The 4,775-nt window shown below is 44.8% G+C and overlaps 1 protein-coding gene across 1 annotated transcript; it reads right to left on the reverse strand.

Annotated features, from left to right (window-relative positions):
- Positions 1–415: 415 nt before the first annotated feature.
- Positions 416–3,006, reverse strand: LOC147623523 (uncharacterized). Its single transcript, XM_086821784.1, has 4 exons — positions 2,577–3,006; positions 1,500–2,319; positions 870–981; positions 416–682 (listed from the first exon to the last, which is right to left on the reverse strand). The coding sequence occupies exons 1-4, from the start codon at positions 3,004–3,006 to the stop codon at positions 416–418; spliced, it is 1,629 nt and encodes a 542-aa protein (XP_086677910.1).
- Between the last annotated feature and the right edge of the window lie 1,769 nt (positions 3,007–4,775).

Below are 4,775 nucleotides of genomic sequence, written 5' to 3' on the forward strand. Positions count from 1 at the left end.
CCGCACAACATAAATGCTCCAAAATTTGATGTATCCATAACGCCTCGGCTGCGGAGAGAAGATAGGATTTGTACTCAGCCTCGATAGAAGAAGAAGCAACAGTCCTCTGCTTCTTCGATAGAAGAAGCAGCAACAGTCCTCTGCTTCTGAGATTTCCAAGAGACCAATCTTGTACCAAGCATGAAACAATATCCCGTAGTAGATCTCCGAGTATCAATGCAACCAGCCCAATCAGCATCCGTAAATCCCACCAAAGAAGAACCACCAAAATAAGTGATGACATAATATAATGTGCCACAAAGATATCAAAGCACTCTCAAAGCTGCCTCGATCTCCGAGCTGCTGATGAAGAGAACTAGCTGAGTACGCTCATAGCATAAGAGAGATCCGGTAGGGTGTTGACAAGATAAAGCAACTAACTGCCGGTATTCTCTGTGGAATCCACCAAAGGTGTATCATCCTCCTTAGACAATTTCACATTGGGATCCATAGGACAAGAGAGAGGAGAGCAATCTGTCAAACTATAAGTTGCAAGCAACTTCTTCACATACTTCTCCTGGGAAATGAAGATGCAATCATTTCTCTGCCAAACCTCCAGACCAAGAAAATAATGAAGTAAGCCAAGGTCCGTCATCTCAAACGTGAGAGAAACTGAACCTGAGTGACCAACTGAATCTGGAGCCTGCAAGAATGAGGTCATCAACATAAAGCACAATGATGCGTATATCCCCATCAAAAAGAAGCACATAGAGGTTTGGATGTGCATATGACCTCTCAAAACCAAGAGATAACAAGAACGCATCAATCTTTGGATACCAAGCACGAGGTGCTTGTTTGAGACCATAAAGAGCTTTCTTCAACAAGTAAACATGGGCCTCATGTCCTTGAATCACAAAATGAGGAGGCTGCTCCACATAAACTTCCTCCTCTAAATCACTGTTCAGAAAGGTAGATTTAACATCCATCTGGAACACAGGCCATCTGAAACGAGCAGCTAGATCTAAAACAATACAAATGGAAGTAAACCTGGCTATAGGGGAAAATGTCTCATCAAAGTCCTCCCGGCCTTTTGAGCATATCCACAAGCAACAAGATGGGCCTTGTACTTATCCAAAGTACCATCTGCATGAAACTTGACTTTGAAGATCTATTTGACACCGATGACTCATCGATGTAAAGGTCGTGGTACTAAATCCCATGTATGATTCCTCTCAATATAGAGGACATCTCGGCTTGTCACCACTGTGGTTGGGCAAGGGCCTCCTCTAGAGATTCGGGCTCATCAATCGTCTGCAAAGTACTCATAAGTGCGTAATTCACTGTGGGAGTGGGAACCCGAGAAGATCTCCTCAGACTGGATGAAGAAGTAGAGACCTAGTCATGCAACTGACTATCAGAAAGGCTTGAATCTCGAAGTAATTGCTGGACCCAACGGGGTGGACCATCCTTCCTTTTCACAAATGTGGAAGATGAAGTATTCGTAGCTGTAATGGACACACCCAGGGTAGCCGGGGACCGAGCGTGTGGGAGATGATGTAGAGGCTATCCAGACTGGCTGAGAAGTTCCGAAAGATGGTCCAGCACTCTGTATGGGGCTAGAAATAGCAGAAACAGGGGCTGAAATAGTAGCAACAGTGGGCTGAATCGCTGTCAAAGTCACCGGCGGAGGCACAGGAGGTGATGAAGTGCCTGATGGGAGCAAAGAAAATTCACCCGATATCGAAAATGGATCAATATCCTTAGAAAATTGCATGGGTGAAGAGGAATCAAATCCAAAGAGGGTCTCATCAAAGCGAGCATCACGAGATATGATGATGTCCTCCAATGCAGGATCCCAAAAGCGGTATCCTTTCGACTTCAAACTATATCCCGTAAAGATCATCCTCTTCGACTTTGGGGAAAGTGTAGTCCTATTTTGACCTGGCACATGTACAAACGCAACACAACTGAAAACTCGTAAGTGTGAGACGAAGGGCTTATGTCCAAAAAACACCCCCTCTGGTGTCTTCCCATCGACGACCGCCTTTGTGAGAGAGCGATTGATGAGATAAACTAAGGTAGCCACAGCTTTACCCAGAAAGAGGGAGGAAGACTCACATGATGCAAGAGGGATCGAGCCATCTCCTTCACTGTTCGGTTCTTCCACTCCACTACTCCATTTTGTTGAGGAGTATAAGGAACAGTCCTCTGCTGCCCCACTGAATGCCTTTAGAAGTAAGAAACTCATCAAAAGGTACAAACTCACCACCATTGTCAGTTCGTAAGAATGAAACTTTGCTTTGAGATTGGTTCTCAACCATTGGAAGCCAAGACCTGAAACTGGCAAATGCATCAAATTTGCGTCCAAGAAAAACACCCATACCTTCCATGTGAAGTCATCCATCAAGATCATATAATAACAGGCCCTGCAAGGACTCAACCTCCATAGGGCCAGCCAAGTCTCCATGGATCAACTCAAGTCTCCGAGCAGCTCTATCTTGTGTAGCCTCTTCTGGAAAGGACTCCTTGTGATGTTTCCCCATCATGCAAGAGGAACAAATGTGTGGGAGAGCTCTCAACTCTGGAAGTCCACTAACAAGTTGCTTGGAATGAAGCTTTTGCAGAGCGGCGAGGCACATGACCAAAATGTGAATGCCACAAAGAAGTATCTACAATAGAAACTAAGGCATGGGAGGGAGAGAAAAGCTGATGAAGATGAGATTCCAAGGAAGAAATCTGAGAAGAGAAGTTGGTGATCTTGTAGAGGCCTTCATCATGAACACCATTAGCCACAACCATAAGAGTCCTCGAATCAATCACCTCAATCACCTCATCATCAAAATAAATACCAAGTCCCTTCTGAGCAGCCATGTTCACTGAAAACAAATTCTTCGAAATACGTGGCACATGTAAAACATCATGTAAAGAAGCAGAGGAACCAAAAGAAATGTTACCAACTCCATGGACAGGTAAGGAGGAGTCATCTCCAATGCATACTGAAGAAGAAAGTGGCTTGTAATCCTCCATAATGTGAGAATGTTTGGCCGAAGCGTCGCTATCACCAATCTACTCAATTTCTTCATGTGTGGCACTCACCTCTGCATTAGAAGTGATCTCTGTGACCACAAGGAAGGAATCCTGTGAAGAAACGGGAGGATCTGTAACTACCATGTATGCCACTTTGGCATTGCCCTCCTCTCGAACCTTGTCCTTGCCTTTGTCCTTGGAATCTTTGTCAAAATATTTGGAGGTGTCCTTGGCTTTGTACTTGGCTTTGGCGACTTTGGAATCATTATGCTTTGCAAAACACCGAGCCTTCGTATGGCCAGGCCTGCCACAATAGGCACACTCCTCCTCTTTGGAACCTTTGGATTCCTTAGAATCCTTGCTTTTTCCCTTCTCGCTTTTGTTGTTGATGCCTCCTTTGCCTCTTTTAAACTTGCCCTTATTTTGGGCAACAAAGGTAGAATCTGTCTTCCCTTTGCCTCTCAATAAACATTTGTCATGTAAGTAAGTCACAACTTCCTCAAAAGAGGGTAGAGGCTCACCGAAGTAGATGTGATATTTGAAAGAGTCAAAGGATGATGGCAGCTTACCAAGCAGTTTATGGATCGGGTTGTTGATCAAGCTTCCATACTCCTCAAGCTACCTTTTGATCCTTGTGAATTCCCTAATCTTTTCAATGATATTATCTGAGTCACTGATGGTAATCTTCTCAAGATCCGCCTCCAACTTAGCAATCTTCACGGAAGATACTCTCCCAAACCTCCTTTGAATCTCATTCCACATCTAACTGGCATCACTCCGAGAAGATATGAATTATGCCTGGATAGATGGTGTCATACAATGGTGGATGATGATGAGACGGGCCATGCATCCGGAACTCCATGAAACGTGGGATCCACCAAGTGAGGAGTGGTGACAGAGGGCCACACACCTACTCCTTCAAGAAGCAATTGCATATAAAATGACCAAGTATGGTAGTTGGTAGCAGTCAGCTTCATGGAATCACTCACTTGAGGGGGTGAATAGGATGGCACATGGGAAGGGGTTGGGATGAGGGTTTGTGGGAGGGGAGAAACAAGAGAAGTGGTGGTGGGGAATATGGAAGGAAAAGAAGCAGGAATCTAGGAATAAGGCAGAGAGACAGGAAGCTGGGAAGAAGAAGCCTGTGAAGTTGGGGCTTGGGATCGGGGAGAAGAAAAGAGAATCCTTGAGTGAGAAGAATGACCAGAAGCCATATCCTCCGATAATGCAGCAGAATCCTCCTCTTCAACAAAGCTGATCAAAAAATCACCAAACTCCTCCTTGAAAGCTAAGTGCAGCCAAGAGAAAGGAAGGAGAAGAAGGGATGGGAGGGTGGGAAACCAAAAGGAGACGTAAGAAATGACTCCCTTGGGTTAAAACCCTGTTGTGCAGCACCAAAATACAGGGCTGAGATCTGAAAACGCAGATCTCAAGCTGAAAATGTAGCACCTCTGTGGAAAATGTAGGTCCTCAACAGAAAACGCAGCTCCTCAGTGGAAAACGTAGCTCCTCAATGTCCTCAAGTTGTTGCCTCTACTACTCCTTGTTGCCTATGTCCTCAAGTTGTTGCCTCTGCTACTCCCCTTGGTTTTGCCTGGGTCCCCTTTTTCTTCTCTTGTTTGAGAGTGGTAATGTGCTAACACCATTCAAACTTTATTTTGAGGGAGCCTTCTTTGGAGGTTTCTTCTTGTGTTGTTTTTGCAGCTTCTTGAAAGAATGGCTGTAAATCAGAAAAAAAGCAAATAGATCTTGCAAAGAAACACACGTGC

Source organism: Cibotium barometz, chromosome 27, assembly GCF_041138505.1.
Source record: "Cibotium barometz isolate CiBa-2024 chromosome 27, ASM4113850v1, whole genome shotgun sequence".
NCBI classification, from domain to species: Eukaryota; Viridiplantae; Streptophyta; class Polypodiopsida; order Cyatheales; family Cibotiaceae; genus Cibotium; species Cibotium barometz.